This window comes from Chrysemys picta, chromosome 17 (genome assembly GCF_011386835.1).
Source record: "Chrysemys picta bellii isolate R12L10 chromosome 17, ASM1138683v2, whole genome shotgun sequence".
Taxonomy (NCBI): domain Eukaryota; kingdom Metazoa; phylum Chordata; order Testudines; family Emydidae; genus Chrysemys; species Chrysemys picta.
Window position 1 is genome coordinate 2,205,312 of NC_088807.1, and position 16,299 is coordinate 2,221,610.

Sequence of the window (16,299 nt, forward strand, 5' to 3'; positions counted from 1 at the left end):
CAGGGAGCTGCTTCCGCATCTGCCCAACCTCCATGCATCTAGACCCCCTCGTTACCCAGACCTTCCTGCCGAGCCTCAGCCCTCCTCCCCGCACTCAGAACCTCACCCACAATGAGCCCCACTCCCCTTTCACTTGGACCACCCCACTGAGCCCCACACCCCCAGCATCTGGACCTCCCACTGAGCCCCCCACACCCAGGCCCCCCTGCCGAGCTCTATCACCCCAACACCCTCCCCCGCTGAGCTCCAAACACCTTCATTTGGACCCCCCTGCAGACTCCCATTACCACTGCACCCAGAACCCACCCCCACAAGCCCCTGTGCATCCAGATGCCACCTGCACCCAGAACCCTCTCAACCCACACCTGGATCCCCCCACATTAAGCCCCTTCACACTTGGATCCTGGGGGGGGCGGGGGAGGAGAGGAAGAAAGCTGCACAGTGATCTCCCACCTCTGTGCAGCCAGTGGCCTATGCTCCCCAATGCCATGCTGGAGCCTCCACATTTATTAGACAAATAAAATTTGCTGAATTTTAAAATATTGTGCGCAGAATTTTTAATTTTTTGGCGCAGAATGCCCTCAGGAGTAAACTGTATCAAAGCAACAGTTTATGCCCTACTGAGAGACCTAATGTGAAATGCAGGGAACATTCCTACTGGATGGTAACTTTACACAGTAACAGAATTTGATGTGATATCAAACTGCAAATAAAAACAAAACACCTCCAAGTCGAGACTTTGGGAACCATGTCTGAAATTCCCATTCTTAGTGCCATTCACTACTCTTGTGCTGAGATAGTGCAGTACATGCAGGATTCATAGAAAGTCATTTATGGTTTAGATAAGTGAGTCCCCCCCCCCCCAATACCCAGCAAGACGAGAGTAGGCTAGGGTTCATTTTTGTCTCTGAAGATCACAGCTTTTGTGAATTTTTTAGGATCTCTGCGACACTTCCCTCCTCAAGTTACTTTAACATTTGTACATTTCTTTTCTTGTATATAGTAATAAACAGTGAATATGGTAGTAAATGTCAGTGTTAAAGGGTCACTGTCAAGATCAAAGCCTTATGTTTAAAATGAAATGTCCTCACCTGTGTTACTAGTAACATCCAAAATAATAATAATAATAATTAAATAACTTCAAGCTTCCCTTTACTGTTCACCATCACTGATGCTGTTTGTTTACTTTTTGCACTTAGACAATGAAATGAGACTGATTAGTTTCACTATCAGTTTCTACTCCCCGAGGCAGAGTTCTAAACTAGGCTCTGCAGCCTTGGGAAAGTCATTTAACCTCTTTATCTCACATTCACCATCTGTAAAATGGGACTAATATTACTTTCTCAACTACCTCATAGGAGTGTTGTAACAGCTAATTAATTAATTTTTTCTACAGTGATTTGAAAATGTGGAGCATTATATAAGAGGTAATTTAAATATTATTAGTCAGGTTCTGTAAACCCCAAAGTGAAACCAATTATGATTGCCAACTCTCTGCACTTCTACTTGCTTTACATATATTAACTAATGAATCCCCACCTCTATGAGGTAGGTATGTGTGATTAGTATCATTGCTTTTAAGATGTTGCTGTGTTCCAACTGCAGGAGACTGTCTTTTAATTTAAACAACTTTAATTGAATTTAAAAAGATAAAAACCTTTCTATTCATAACAGGTTATGTAACACCCCTCCCCCCAACCCCCTCTCCTTTTTTTAAACTACCATTACATCTGGGGCCCAACTTAGCTGACAGTGACCACTTTAAGTGGATTATGCAGTTACTGTATCATATTGGTGAAGCAAGTATATTTAGAGGAATATAAAAACAAAGAAAATTCACAGATGACCCTAGTTCTGTATCTCGTAACTTGCCAGAGGATCTTAGTGACATTGGGACAAATTTTACTCTAGTATGGGGAGGCACAGCTCAAATGAGGTCAGTAGTATTGTGTCCATTCGTGTCAGAGGTAAATCTGGCCCATTGTCTTTTGGAGAAAGGCATGTGTGAGAATGTTATGGTAAATTGATTATACTACTCTTAGGTAATATTTAAGAGGAATAAAAAAAGAAAAAAAAAGACTAAACTCCTATCTTCTCTCTAATGCAATTTAGTGACTTCAACAGGCTTTGGATCAAGCCTTCATCTTTTTTTAAATTAAAGAATAAGAATAAAAATACAATGGTTTAAACTGATCCCCAAAAGAAGTGACAAGCCTTATTTAATCTGATATTATATAAACAGATGAGGTGAACCATAGCTGCTTTGTGTCTGCACTCCTTAACAGTGTACATAGTGACGGCATCAACACTTGTGATAGTGGAAGATGCTGAACTGGCAAGCCTGGACGCTGAACTCTTATCCACAAACAGAAGAACACAGGCAGTGGCTGTACAAGTCTCCCCTCACTAATGCGCCTCAGCAGAAACAATCTAGGGGAGCCATGGGAACTCAGTCAACACGGCATGTTTATTTATCGGCTTCTCTTCTGTGACTGCCAGCCAGGATGGTAGCTTTTGTGATCTGGATGCAAGTACCACTAGCCCACCTACTCATTCCACAGAAGTGATCGAATGGACAGCAGATGACAATAGCTGCCAGATACTACAAACCTAGGTTAGATTCAAAGTAGGTAAAAGGCTACATACTCATTACCAAACCCCTGAGACCACCCAGTTCTTCTAGCAGTTTTAAATTAAAACACACATACTAAGTGAGCAGTCTTATGATGGGATAACCCATCAACTTCGAAACTTCATTTTAAAAAATAATTCGTGCTATAATACAGCATTTGTAGAGTGTCCAGTCTATGAGGAAAGATTAGATTATGCCGCCTGAATCCTATAACTCTCCTTTGCCTTCCTCACAATAGATAAAACAAGTGAGCCAACTAGCAATACCACTAATGTGATCAATAAAATATTTCACTTGCCTGTTGCAGAAACATCTGCATGGAATCTTGGTTTATGACCGTTCCAGCAGCTGTCTGGCCCAAGATGATCTTCTCTGGACTGGATGCCAAGTTCGGGCTGGGCTGGGAAGTCACGGGGAGCTGTGATGGCTGTTGAGGCTGCTGCTGCACATTCAACTGAAGCGGAGATGGCGCTGGAGGCTGGGATGCAGCCTGGACGGTCAGTATAGAGGACTGGTCACTGCTTGGCAGCAGGCTGGTGCCAGAAGCGGGCTGTGGCTGAATGAGGCCTGGACTCTGACTGCTGGTGGTGGCAGATGCCTGAATGCTCACAGCTTGGTTGAGGTTCTCAGTGGAATTTAACATAGCAACTTGATTAGGCAGAGTTACACCTTGGATAACGGTCTGCCCAGTCTGACTGATGGCCCCACTGGCCAATGAGGCTGCAACGGAGGGCTGACTCTGAGTGGTCAAGCTGCCAGCTAGAGAGACAGGCATCTGGAACAAAGTTGGCTGACCCACCTGACCAGGCTGCAGCTGAATAGGTGCAGAAAGAATGTGAGCCGTGCCATGCGCATTCTGCGATGTAAGCACCTGCCCCAGATTCAGCTGGCTAGCTATGTTCTGATTGGTGAGGATTTGGGCAGGCAAGGCCTGATTGGTTATCAGCTGTCCACCAGGCCCTTGGCTAGTTATGATGTGGGCTTGGCCACTGGGGTGTGAAGTTGTTAGGATCTGTCCTCCCATGTTCGCCTGCAAGGCTGAGAGCTGCTGGGGTATCTGAACAGCAGAGGCACCTGCTAACTGCCCAGGAAGAAGGAACTGGTTCTGACCCTGTAACATGGCCTGAGGAACGTGCTGCGCGGGGATGACAATACTGCTGCCTTGGTTTAGCAAGTGGACGCTCATGGGCTTGCTGAGGGCTTGCTGCTGGGGTGGAGGTTGTTTGAACATGTTGGCAGGCAGCCCTTGCGGGAATCCAGACAGCACCACATTCTGTCCTGGTTTGCCCGCCATAAAAGTCAGGTTCTGTTGGGCCTTCTGCTGTTGCAGGGCAGCCTCGTTCTGGATAGTCAGGGTGGTATTATTGGGACCAAATGGCTTGGGGGTGATCTGGTACAGCTTCTGTTGCAGGACCCCTGCAGGTTTGGGCTGAATTGGCGTGGGTGTTCGGTGGATAATCACGTTCTGGGCCTGCACCAATGGGCTGCTTAAGTTCGATGTGACTGTGAGAGGTTGGGAGCCTGGGGTGGCAGATACGTTCCCAAACATGGAGTTTCCATTCAGCGTGGTAGTGGCCACGGAGGGCAGGTTTTTCTGGATGACAAGGCCAGCGTTCTGTGGAGACACCCCCGTAGAAGCGAGGGTGACCTGCTGTTGCTCAGGTGCTGTCTGGGTGATGTAACTGCCAACGGGCATGGTGGTCACTTGGGAGGACTGAACTTGTTTTGCAATGATCTGCTGAGCTGACTGGTTAATAGCCATCACCTGTTGCCCAACTACTTGAATCGGCCCAATTCCCAATGTCCCACTTGGGCTTCCATTAGGCAAGCCCTGAAGGTTGGAAATTGGCTGTATGGTAACATTCCCCAAGCCAACCTGCTGAAGAAAAGGCTGAACACTGATGGCCTTATTAACAACATCTGCTCCCACTGATTGCTGCACCAGTGCTTGATGTGTCAGGACTGCAGGCTGCTGCAACCCAATTAGGTCAGCCCCACTGGAGAAAATCTGCGGCGTGCCATCAGAGGCAGTCTGAACCACTGGCTGAAGTGTAGGGAGCTGGAAAGACCCCAGGTCCAGTTCTGCCTCTGCCTCCAGAGTCTGTTCTGTAATGTTAGCCTCTTGCAGGCTCTGCTGGAGAATGTCACAGGGCTGGTCTGAGTTCTGAAGATTCGCCCCACCACCAGATGGTGACCCCAGGATGTCATCTTCTAAAAAGTCGAGGTCAACGCTTGTTGTGTTCTGATTCTGTTCAGTGTTCAGATGGTTGCCAGAGGATTCTTGTACATGCAGCTAAAAGGTTTAAGATGGGGGGGGGGGGAGAAAAAACATTTAAATCAAACCCATGAAACAGGATTTTTAATCTTTCTGTGCTAAATGGCTTACTGGGAGTTGTTAAAATGCTTTTGTGATCCACCCTAGAGTTGACTGCATCTCAGTGTTGGGCAAAGTGATCCCAATGTAAAGTTTGTGTATCAATTTGCTAAGTACATTTGTAAACCATCTTGCCGTCCCCATAAAGTGCTAAATAAATGCATGATGTTATTAAAGGGAACCCGAGGCACAGGGATTAAGGGCCTTGCATAAAGTCACATCGTGAGTCAGTGGAAGAGCTGGTAACAGAACCCAAGCGAGCAAACTCGCAGTTCCTTTACTTTAGCCACTAGACCAGTGGTTCCCAAACTTGTTCCGCCGCTTGTGCGGAGAAAGCCCCTGGCAGGCTGGGCCGGGCCGTTTACCTGCTGCGTCCGCAGGTTCGGCCCATCGCTGCTCCCAGTGGCTGCGGTTCGCTGCTCCAGGCCAATGGGAGCTGCTGGAAGTGGCGGTCAGTACGTCCCTTGGCCCGCGCCGCTTCCAGCAGCTCCCATTGGCCTGGAGCAGCGAACCGCAGCCACTGGGAGCCGCGATCGGCCGAACCTGCAGACATGGCAGGTAAACAAACCAGCCTGGCCCGCCAGGGTCTTTCCCTGCACAAGCGGCGGAACAAGTTTGGGAACCACTGCACTAGACTTCTCTAGCGCATAAACATAAGAAAGCGAGGTGATAGCAACAGAGTTTGGAAAATATAATGCCTTTGAATTAATCAATTAACTAAAAAATGGAATAAAATTGTTGTTGGAACTAAAACTGAGATTTCCATATTCCAAAACTAGAAAAATCATTTCTTGCCACTGACATTCAAATGAGCTCAGACATATACCTCCGTACACTGGCTGACCTTAGAGCAGTGGTTCTCAAACTTTTGTACTGGTGACCCCTTTCACATAGCTAGCCTCCAATTGCGACCCCCTTTATACATTAAAAACACTTGTTTATATATTTAACACCATTATAAATGCTGGAGGCGAAGCGGGGTTTGGGCTGGAGGCTGGCAGCTCGCGACCCCCCAGGTAATAACCTCGCGACCCCCTGAGGGGTCCTGACCTGCAGTTTGAGAATCCCTGCCCTAGAGGGTGAGCTCCTCAGAGCAGGGACTGTCCTTGTGTGTTTGAAAAGTGCCTCGCACACAGTGGGCACTATGGGCTTTATCATGTCAATGTTTTGTGTGAGGCAATTTTGGTTCCATTTGTGTTTGGATCTACCTGAAATTAGAATCTAACGTTTAAATCCAAATTCTTGGAAAAGCTTCTTTGCTTTCCAACAAGTACCATAAAGCATCAGAAGCTTTCATCAATGGCTTTTCATAATTAAAAACGAGCTCAGTGTAGTCAGGAAAGGATAAAGAAAGTCACTACACTCTCTATTATACTGCAAGTTCAAACAGCACACTTGGTGGAAAATAAAAAATACTGCCCATGTTTCCAATCAGATTTGTGCAAAATCATCAAGTGAGGCTTTCCAGGGCCATATCCACCTGCTTCAACTTTACCCTGTCTGTCTGTCTGTAAACAAAACTGAGCACTCCCAACTCCAATCCTGCATTAGAAGAAAGAACTAAGACGGTGCTACATGTTCCTCACAATTTCTTTGTAACATTCAGCCCCATTTTCCCCACAATCTTTAAAGGATAGTGGTCTTATCATACTTCCTTTTTTCGTTCCTCTGTATTCTCTGTCCTCAAAGTTTTCCCAAGTTTATAGAAAAACAAACACAGACAGAGAGAGATGTGTGCATATAAACTCATTTCCCCCTCCCCCACACATATGGGGCACACACTGAACCCATTTGTTCTTCCCTGCCCCAACTTTTCTTTAAGTTTTTGGGGACTAATCCATGCATCCTGTGTAATCTACTCACACTGGAAAACAGATTTATTAAACACAAACTTGTGAAACAACAAAAGACAGGTTTCTAAAATGAATTTACCAAGTAACAATTAAAAAAAAACCAAAACATTATAAATACATACCCCAGTACCCTCAAAGAAGGCACTGGTTGCATCTCCTGTGTTGTCCAGGAGATCATCACTGTCAATCTGCAATTAAAAATATTGTATTGACTTTATTTAAATAGAATTAAACTGAATTTAGTGCTGACACTGTGGATGGTGCTGACTGGCAGCCACTGGAGACAGAGGAATGCTCTCCCTAGCCACACAGCTGGTACACCATTGGTAGCAGTTGGGCAAGCTTCCTTCACATGCACGGCCCCCCTGCCAACATGCCTCAAATTTGATGTGGAGAGCCCCAAATCTAGAGGTGGGAAGGTAGTTCCTTTTCTGGGCCTCATTCAATACTTGGCTTCTCTGCTGAAGGGGCAAACAAGTACCAACCGTAGCGGCAGATATTGTAAGGTAGACACTTGCCTACTAGGAGATAGACAACAAACTTATTTTGCTCAGGTCAGCAAACAATAACTAGAAGATAGGGATTTATGATCGCTAGCAACGTAGGTGACTAGGTTGGGCCCCATTCTTGTAAACTGTTCTGTGTAGACAATTGTGCATGTACAGCTCTAATGACTTCTGTGTGGCTCTGCATGGAGCAGCTTGCAGGATTGGGTCCTTAGAGACGAAAAATTCCAGAACCTATTACCAACCCCCTGGGCTACTCAATCCCTTACCCCTAAGAAAACAAAAAGACATTCAAGTTAGGGCTTTTTTCCCTTTAATTTAAACTTCACTGTCAAAAATGTTTAAATTTTAATATTTGGATTAACAAAACAAGTAAAAAAACACTACTCACCTTTTCAGATCCATGTAAAAAATCATTCAAAGCCTGAGGATCACTGCAAAACAACATATGAAATCGTTTAAAGAGGGAATGTACGACCCAAATTTTAATCAGGAAAGAAATACATGTCCCTAATGAATATATTCACATAACTGGGCATCCACTTGCATTCTGACTGGTGGAAATATCAGTTTACTGCTAGGGGATCGCGGTTATTTTTTTGACAGTCATTCCTCAGCAGCACTAGTGTGGACAGCAGTCAGTTAATATCGCTTCTCCAGAGGCCAGTAACTCCTTATATACACTGTCCTGTCAGGAGCACATAAAAGCCATGAGGTTCTAGCATGAAAAATATTGCATTTTGGTGCATGAAATGTGTCAATATGGACCTGGGAGCCATTTGGTTTCTCTATCACCCTCATGGACAGAATTAATGTGGATGCATACTGAATAAAAACAATTAGGTCCTATACCCTAGAACATTTTTACACATTTAAATTTGATACAAGATTTCAACCATCTAAGACTAAATGACCAATAATCTACACAGCTTTATGCTCTGTTTTTATACTACATAAATATACTGATTATATACATTTACTGATTGTAAATGGTGATTTTTCTGGTTAGCCTCCTGTCACTAACATGCTCTTATTCCCCCTCCCCTGTTATTTCTGCAGGGCCCTACTTACCAAGTCATTGACAACAGTTTTATAATCGCAATAATCCCTTTTGGAAAATTAGCCTACATTGTGGTTAACAAGTAGTTTGTCAAAACATTAACTGTTCAGAGTTAACCTCAGGCTACTAGCTAGCTAGTGCTGATGGCAGCTTTCACCAGGCACTTCTCTCAACAAGCACTTTGAAACAGTGCTGTGAGACGGACTATAGCTGTACATTTTTAAGCGTGTGTAGTGCCTAGACGCTATAGTTATTGGCAAAACACTACAGAAATAAGATAGATTTATCCACATATGCATTAAATGGAACAAATGAAAAACAGAATGTGCAGAGTTAATCTACTGTTAATGTCTATGTCCCTATAAAAATCAGCTGTGCAAAATGTTCTTAATTAAACATAAACAAACAAACAAAAATAAGTGCAACAAAACATGAAACCACAAAAGTTTCAAACAAGAAAATCAGAGCTGGTTCAGCCAAAAACTTACTGCAGTTTTAAAGGTTGCTATCAAATTTTCACATAAAATTATTAATTATTATTTGTGTGTTTGTTTGTTTGTTTGCAGGAGAGTCTACAACGTGGGTAGTCTCTTTCAGCACAGCAAAGAAGGGCTAGTCCCTGCCCCAAAGAGTTCACAATCTAAGGGCACGTCTTCACTACCCGCCGAATCAGCAGGTAGCCATCGATCTCTTGGGGATCGACTTATCGCGTCTAGTGAAGATGCGATAAAATCGATCCCCGATGGCTCTTCCGTCGACACCAGAAATCCACCGCGGCAAGAGGTGGAAGCGGAGTCGACGGCAGCGGTTGACCCGCTGCCGTCCTCACAGCCAGGTAAGTCGACCTAAAATATGCCACTTCAGCTATGCTATTCACGTAGCTGAAGTTGCGTATCTTAGGTCGACCCCCGCCTGTAGCGTAGACCTAGCCTAAGACAGACAGAGATCAGGGAAGGGGAGTAACAAGATTCACTATGGAAATCATGGCAGAGGTGGGCATTAAGAGGGGCCTTGAAAGTGGGCAGTGTAGGGACCTTTAAGAGGAGTTCAGGGAAGTTGAACCATGCAGAGAGAACTGCATGGAAAAAAACATGGAGGCAACTGATTGAGAATGAGTGCAAAAATGAATTCCATGGAAATGCTCTGAACTCCAAACATAATGAGTGCAAAAATGAATTCCATGGAAATGCTCTGAACTCCAAACATAGAATTTCAAATCTTTAACACCCTCCCCCCGCCCCACCCAATACCCTAGAATAGTATAGAAGATGATAAATTAGCATGGGATCTGTTTCATGAGGTGGTACTACTTACCAAATTACATCTAACAAGCACCGGCCATCTTCATCATCCATGTCAACTGAAAAGAGGGGAGAGAGACTGCATTAAAATTAGAAAAATACAGCTGTGCCATACAGCACAAACTGTACTTATTAACTTCTGCTTTCCCATCCCCACCCTCCAACACAACATTGTGCAATTCAAAAGGTCTTTCTTTCACATACAGACCCAATATATACTCCTCAATTTATCCTGTTATGGCAGATGAGAGTAATCTGTTAGTTAGATCATTGCTTAGGTGCTCGAAGGTCTTTGGGCTTCAGCACCTTAGAGCATAAATGAACGTGTTAACACATTCCATTCTTATTATTTATGTTGCTGTGTAATTTGGTGCTGGTGAAAAGAGCCAGACTGCCAGCTCCTGAAGTTTGAAGTCCCCTATTTCTCCAAAGAGCAACAGTGACAAGTCAAATTGCAGGCCCACATGCTGCCCTCACCAACATACCCCAAGCCTCTAACATACTTATGGGGAATGTGTGTATCAGCCTCCATTCAATCTATAGCTTCCCTGCTGAGACTAGGGAGGAGCAAACAGCTCGTGCCAATTTATGATTGCAGTTTTTTTGATGTGAATACTTAGTCTACTGGATACTGAAGAGCCATCAATAACTTTTAGTCACGACTGATATAGGCTGGATTTGAAATGGTGGTGACCTACAAGTGAAAGGCTCCAGCTCTATTTCCAGTCCATCTAGCAGGCCAATTCCTGTACTTATTTTCTCTCTCTCTCTCTCTCTCTCTCTCTCACACACACACACACACACACACACACAATTACTGCTTATGAAAATCAGTCCTTTGCTGTCAGCTGGCAGCATGAATTCAAGTGTTTGTTTCCAAATTTATCCCCCACAATAAACCCCATACCTCATCTGGGCCTCTTTAGAACAGATCGGGCCAAATAAATCCAACTGATTCACTATTAAGTGAAACCCATGATAAGACGTTAACCAAATTAGAACTCAGCTCTTCAGATTGAATATACAGGCCCATCTTGCTGACATTTGCTAGTGAAGTAACTAGAATGACTTTGCTGTGTTTAAGAGATTAGTTCTGCACCACAGGGATAAACCACCCTTCCCTCTGGTTTTTGCACCCCGCGTTCTGGCCATTTGTTTTGCATATTAAATCACAAGTCTCTTTTGCCTCAGACCTGACTGGGTTGAGAGTGCAGGGGGAAGAATCATCCCAGCTGACATTGCAGTCATGGTTTGATCGTTGGCATGAAGTTCTTAAAAGGGATTCACGTGACTTACAGCCAATATGTGCTATCACATTTTAACTAGCTCTAGACACCAGGGGGCCACCTCTCAAAAAACACTAGGTGCAGGATGCATCTGGACATTCCCAGGGTCAGTGAAAGGGGGAAGAAGAGAGGCAGGTGCACAGGATGGGGTGTGCACAGCTCTCCATACAGAAACAAATGAGCTGTCTTGTCTTCAAGGGGCTTAAAGCTGGTTTGTCAGCTGCAGCTAGACAACTGCTAGAAAACCATTAACTCTCCAATGGTGACACTCCGCTACAATACAGTACACATAACACTGAAGACCATATTATTGACCCCTTCAGATGTTCATGCCACTTCTATTAATGTTAACGAGTAGTCCTCAGCACACATTAGTTCCATATAAAATCACATTGCCAGAAGTCAGTTTCCTGCTGTGAAAACACTTTAATTCAAGGGGTTTTTTTTTGTTTTGTTTTGAAACATGAATGGCATTAAATAAAGGCTACATTGTGGCTCCCTTGGCAATAAGATGCCATATAAGAGAAAACTGCAGTAGGGACAGTCTGTGCCACAGCCGTTGAAGGGAAAGACAGAATCACTGGTGACTGATACTCTTGGTGATCAGTCTTCGTTGGGGTGGAGGACCCCGGGGTTTGTGCTTGGGAGGTACCAGAGGCACTGATACCTCCACACCCTGACCCAGTGCCAATGGAGCCCTAGACTTGTGGGCTCTCTTATCATGCCTCTGCCAGTCAGGACGTATTAAGTTCTCTTGGGCTGAGCTAGTGCTCGATTTAGGCAGGGCTGGAGCCAACTTCTTTAAAGTGGATTTGAAGGAAGATTTAGCCTCATGCTAAAGGTAGATTCCTTTGCTCCTGATTTGGACCTCATGGCAGGAAGCGCACTCTTTGCTGAGTCAGGCTGACAAACTGGGGGTGAGGGGTGGGGTCCCTGGCCTGGATATGAGTCAACAGTGTGCCCTTGTTGCCAAGAAGGCTAACGGCATTTTGGGCTGTATAAGTAGGGGCACTGCCAGCAGATCGCGGGACATGATCATTCCCCGCTATTTAACATTGATGAGGCCTCATCTGGAGTACTGTGTCCAGTTTTGGGACCCATACTACAAGAAGGATGTGGAAAAATTGGAGAGAGTCCAGCGGAGGGCAACAAAAATGATTAGGGGGCTGGAGCACATGACTTATGAGGAGAGGCTGAGGGAACTGGGCTTGTTTAGTCGCAGAAGAGAAGAACGAGGGGGGATTTGATAGCTGCTTTCAACTACCTCAAGGGGGGTTCCAAAGAGGATGGATCTAGACTGTTCTCAGTGGTACCAGATGACAGAACAAGGAGCAATGGTCTCAAGTTGCAGTGGGGGAGGTCTAGGTTGGATATTAGGAAACACTATTTCACTAGGAGGGTGGTGAAGCACTGGAATGGGTTCCCTAGGGAGGTGGTGGAATCTCCTTCCTTAGAGGTTTTTAAGGTCAGGCTTGACAAAGCCCTGGCAGGGATGATTTAGTTGGGGATTGGTCCTGCCATGAGCAGGGGGTTGGACTAAATGACCTCCTGAGGTCCCTTCCAACCCTGATATTCTATGATTCTATAATTGTGGCCTCATGGTCTTTTTCATAAGGTGCTTCCTAAGGCAAGTTCCTGTCCTTCCCAGGTACAGCTGGGAATGAACAGCAGATATTGCACCTTGCCACGATGTGGACTTCCCCACAGCAGTATAAGTAGAGTTGGTGGTCATCAGTGACTGAGAAGGATTGCCGGCAGAAAGCACAGATTTTGAACCCCAGAGTCCAGGACATAGTCCAGTACCCAAACACGGTATGGGGAAGGGGGTGCTCCCCAGGTCAGGTAGACTAAATAACTAAAAAACTCACTAAAAATATCAGATAAAAATTTTAAAATTCTAGAATATAAAAATGATTTAGATATCTAAATATCTTTTCACTGATAAAGAAGAAAGCCGAAGCTTCGGACACTGCAGGTACTGACTGAGACCATGCGGTGGGTAGAAGGAACAGGAGATGCAGTCGGTCTGCCCTGCCCTTTATCAACTTGGTCGGAGGAATGCAGTCAGCCAGGGCTCATTGCGTACCAATAGACGCTGCTTTCAAAACCCTCTGGCTCCAGGCATGTGGAGTGCACGCATATCCACAATGGAATACGCATAGGACCAGCACTTGAAGAAGAAACATACCTTTCTTCATTCTGAAAGACAGTGTTAAAGTCCTATACCGAAGGCAGAACCTTTTTCCATTTCAAAAGGACACGCATGGGATAATTTTCCAAATTTTTTTAAAAATTCTCCCCTCTGTTTATTCGAATCCAGTGGAAGTTTGAAGAAGAAATATTTCCTGAGAGGCATACGCTGATAACATTACTCATATTAAGGACAGCTAAAGGAGTAAGGATCTTCTCGTGATTTCGATGGAACTATTCCTAGAATAAGCTGCTACTCAACATGAATAAGGGTATCAAATTTGGGCCATTAACAAATAATTTTCCCTTTCAAAACATGCTGTTTTGTTTTTATTAGGATTGCTCATGAACAATGGACTGCTGGGGTGGCTTAATTTTAAGGAAAGAAGAAAGCACAAAAGCATTGATTTAGAATGGCCTTTGCATGGAGATATCCAGACAACAGCACACAGTGATTGTGACTGACATGACTAAGTCACCACTCATCATTTTTGCCCATTCATCTCAAAGTGGAGAGCACACTTTGCTGGTTTAACAAATAGCATTTGGGAAGTTATAACATGGCCTTGACTCCATCATGCAAGTCTTCATCTCCTTTCACCTTTCTGGAATGGTATGGAAAAAGCAATTGCAAAGTCGCAGTTCTCCAGAACGTACAGATTAACATTGCTGCCTTCTCAAACACACAACATGCAAAGACATTTTCTCCAGTTCATTTCAAGACACCGTTCAAAATTGCCTTTGCTTTAAAAAACTCTGTTAGTCTGGAGCAAATTATCAGACAAACCATGCCTCTCTCAACTCGTCCAACCAACTAGCACTGGACTCCTCTGTTTCTTCACCAAATCTCTGCCATTCTGGGTGCAAGAACCTTCTTCTCCTTGGCAACCTTCCTGTAGCTCTTTACCTATTAAATTCACTATCTCATTTAAAATTTCACCAGAAAGCATAACTCTTCTCTACTGCTGTTACATCATAGTTTCCTCCTCCTCCCCATGCCATTATTTAATTCTAATTGTATTTTTAGTTCTCTAAAGCATTCTGATGCTGCTGCTTGTGGGAAAGACAGTATACAAAACAAAATTGTATTGTGTTATTCTGCAAGAGGTCTGCAAAACACTGACTGATTTGGTGTACAAATAAAACCATCATGATTATACCTTATACCGGGAGGGATGGAAAGGAGGAGGAGAATCTTTTAAAAATGTATATAATCACAACCACGGATTATTATCCAATTAAAAAGTCTAACAATTTCATTCTGCTCTGTCATTCTAGTGCAAGGCAGTTTTATGAGCATTTAAGGGCTTTATGAATGAAAATATTGTTTCTTTTCTCACCCTTGTACCCAAAAATAATTTTAAATATAACAAAAAAGGACTTCACTAAAGCTTTGTCTGTTTTAAATGCAAATTCACTGGAAATCGCAGGCTTAAGTAAAACGGCCACTGCTTTCCACTGAGAATATGTTCATAATTTGGAGGACTCAGAGACTCCATAATTACCACTATGACTGGGTAGATTAAACCTACTATATGAGCTAACTGACCTTTAACCCCTTTTCTGACTAGACGCCTATATTTGAGCTGGAAGGTGTGATTCCCAGTTTGCACAGATGTAACCGTGCTAGCCTGAACAAAGCTAGTACAGGTACATCCACGTGAACTGGGAATCATACCTCCCAACTCAAGTGTAGATGTGCTCATAGATCTCCCAGTAGTTCCAATCCCAAGCAGCCTAAATTCACAAGGCAGGAGGACCCCTAAAAATCATGAGACTACTTAAAAATCATTATTTTTTAAATCTCATAATACAGTTTGAGTTAATTTGAATCTATCTCCCCTTGTAAGTATTCTCACACTTCTTATCAACCTGTCTGTACTGGGCTAGCTTGATTATCACTTCAAAAGTTTTTTTTCTCTTACTTAATTGGCCTCTCAGAGTTGGTAAGACAACTCCCACCTGTTCATGCTCTCTGTATGTGTGTATATATATCTCCTCAATATATGTTCCATTCTATATGCATCCGAAGAAGTGGGCTGTAGTCCACGAAAGCTTATGCTCTAATAAATTTGTTAGTCTCTAAGGTGCCACAAGTACTCCTGTTCTTTTTGCGGATACAGACTAACACGGCTGCTACTCTGAAACCTGAGTTAATTTGATGTACCTTCTGATTTTCAGACCTTTAGAGGTCATGTTTATAAGCTTTTCTCCACAACCAGGAGGTCCATATGTTTACTTTAAAAAAGCTGAGATTCTCATGTCACTTGACTCCAGGAGTTAGGGTTTTATGAAACACATCAAATATCACAAGACTTGTGATAAAATCATATGAGAGTTGACAACAGCCATTATTTCATTAGTCACTATGCTGAATTTATGTCATCCCTTTTTTTTCCCCACAAGAGGAGTAGATGGTGGCATAACCATCAGATTATGAGGTCACTGTAGTAGGAGCAGGAGAAGCTGGAGTGAAAAAGAGATGACTGAGGGAACAAAACGCTTTTATTCAAGCTTAACCATTGGAATGAATAGCCAAAGGGATACAGGAAAATAAAGGCAAAGTGGTTTTGTTTTGGCCTAAGTGCTTCTTCCCCACACTCACCCCTCTAAGTTATTATTTAAATAGTGCCACAACATGGCACTATTTATAGTTTGAGCAGTTGTTTTCAGAGAGCTATGCAGCGGCAGTCAAAAAAACCCAAACCAAAACAAAAAAAACACCACCACAACAAAAAAATTAGGAACCACTAGGAAACGGATAGATAATAAGGTAGTAAATATCATAATGCCACTATATAAATCCCTGGTATGTCCACACCTTGAATGCTGCATGCAACTCTCGTCACCCCATCTCAAAAAAGATATATTAGAAATGGAAAAAGGTACAGAAAAGGGCAAAAAAAAAAAAAAAACCCATAAGGGTATGGAACAGCTTCCATATGAAAAGACATTAAAAAGACTGGGATTGTTCAGCTTGGAAAAGAGATGACTAAGGGGATATATGATAGAGGTCTATAAAATCATGACTGGTGTGGAGAAAAAGTGTTATTTTCCCCTTCACGTAACACAAGAACCAGGGGTCACTCAATGAAAT

The 16,299-nt window shown here is 43.6% G+C and overlaps 1 protein-coding gene across 8 annotated transcripts in view; it reads right to left on the reverse strand.

The window, feature by feature from the left end:
- Positions 1 to 16,299, reverse strand: part of BICRA (BRD4 interacting chromatin remodeling complex associated protein) — a 128,798-nt gene that overhangs the window by 30,845 nt on the left and 81,654 nt on the right. For all 8 annotated transcript variants that reach the window (XM_065571855.1, XM_042861088.2, XM_042861086.2 and 5 more), the window contains 4 exons: positions 9,740 to 9,785; positions 7,757 to 7,799; positions 6,982 to 7,047; positions 2,931 to 4,925 (listed from right to left, as the gene is read on the reverse strand). In XM_065571855.1, the coding sequence (XP_065427927.1) occupies positions 2,931 to 4,925; positions 6,982 to 7,047; positions 7,757 to 7,799; positions 9,740 to 9,780 (2,145 nt within the window). In that variant the 5' untranslated portion in view covers positions 9,781 to 9,785. The remainder of the gene's footprint in view (positions 1 to 2,930; positions 4,926 to 6,981; positions 7,048 to 7,756; positions 7,800 to 9,739; positions 9,786 to 16,299) is intronic.